General features: G+C 36.3%; 1 protein-coding gene across 1 annotated transcript in view; it reads right to left on the bottom strand.

The window, feature by feature from the left end:
• The window catches only part of LOC103391662 (glycogen phosphorylase, muscle form), a 21,392-nt gene that overhangs the window by 15,522 nt on the left and 4,562 nt on the right, over positions 1-1,308 (bottom strand). The window contains exons 2-3 of the mRNA XM_025062224.1: positions 677-836; positions 596-618 (exon numbers count right to left, since the gene is read on the bottom strand). Coding sequence (XP_024917992.1) covers positions 596-618; positions 677-836 — 183 coding nt within the window. The remainder of the gene's footprint in view (positions 1-595; positions 619-676; positions 837-1,308) is intronic.

Below are 1,308 nucleotides of genomic sequence, written 5' to 3'. Positions count from 1 at the left end.
ATATATATATATATATATATATATGACATGACGGAAATTAATCCTTGAATACCTTGAATATATATACTGAAAGTCTGATTATATATACAGCAAGTTTGAATATATATACAGAAAGTTTGAATATATATACAGAAACTCTGAATATATATACAAAAATATGAAGCTTATTTGACCACATTGCCCTTATCTGGGTGGAGCTATGCCTGCATAACCGGCCAGGCTCCTGTATCTTGTGCTCACGTAGCAGGTGTATAAAGTATGTAAAAGAAATAACAGCAAAGCGACACAAGCAGCTTCGATTATTCACTCTCCGTTGTTTCTTCTACTTTTTTTTGTTTTTTCTTTTACAGACCACACTTGACTCTCAACGTGGAAGTAAGTATGAAGAATCGAATACAAATCAATATTTTAAAGAGAACAGAGTACACTTTGTGAATAAAGTGAATAAAGAAAGACGTTCGCATCGAAGCTGCTTGTGTCTACAATTTCAGTGGAAAGTAACTACTTGTGTACAGCTGTGTAGTATTGTAGGTTTTCCACTTTTGTACTACAGTATACTTTAAGGTCTGGATTATGGTTCGAGGCACTTTTTTACTCGTGTGTTTTCTTTCCTCCGTACTGGAATATTATTTCCAGTAAGGAAAATATAAACATTACAAGACTCATTTGAAGCAACAACCTCCTGGGAGAGGTCTATCTTTGCTAGGCCTTTTTCCCATGATCCTTTGCCTCACCTGGTATGTGGCTTCATCACAGGCATTCTCCAAGGCCAAATTGACCATGGTGTTCTGCAGAGTGCGGCCCATGTAAAACTCCAGGGAGAGGTAGTAGACCCGCTGCATGAAAGACAAGAGTGGAATGTGATTTTGCTATTCTTTGTGTCAACATTTGCATTAAAAAAAAGAATTAAAAAAAAAATCAAAGCATATTTGCACAAAGAAAACACAGTACACAACTGGACAAGATTAAAAAAGTGTGAAACTACCAAAGAATTTCTTTCCATTGTATTAGTGCACCAACAAAAACAAACTCCATTTACCTAATGGCTGTCTCTCTCCACTGTCTGTTTAATATATGAGGGGTTTTCAGGTACCTTTGGAAATTTGAGAAGCTGATAAATAAAGGCACTTAATAAGCAGAGACGGGGCATAATATATCACCATAGATAGAGAGACAGACAGAGAGACAGAGAGATAGATAGATCAATAATGATAGAGAGACAGATAGACAGACAGATCAATAATCAGACAGACAGACAGATAGATCGATAGACAGACAGACAGAGAGATAGATAGACAGACAGACAGA

The sequence above is a fragment of the Cynoglossus semilaevis genome, chromosome 1 (assembly GCF_000523025.1).
Source record: "Cynoglossus semilaevis isolate Cse_v1.0 chromosome 1, Cse_v1.0, whole genome shotgun sequence".
Lineage (NCBI taxonomy): Eukaryota > Metazoa > Chordata > Actinopteri > Pleuronectiformes > Cynoglossidae > Cynoglossus > Cynoglossus semilaevis.
The sequence above is the reverse complement of the archived record's forward strand: the minus strand, read 5'-3'. Positions and strand labels throughout refer to the sequence as shown.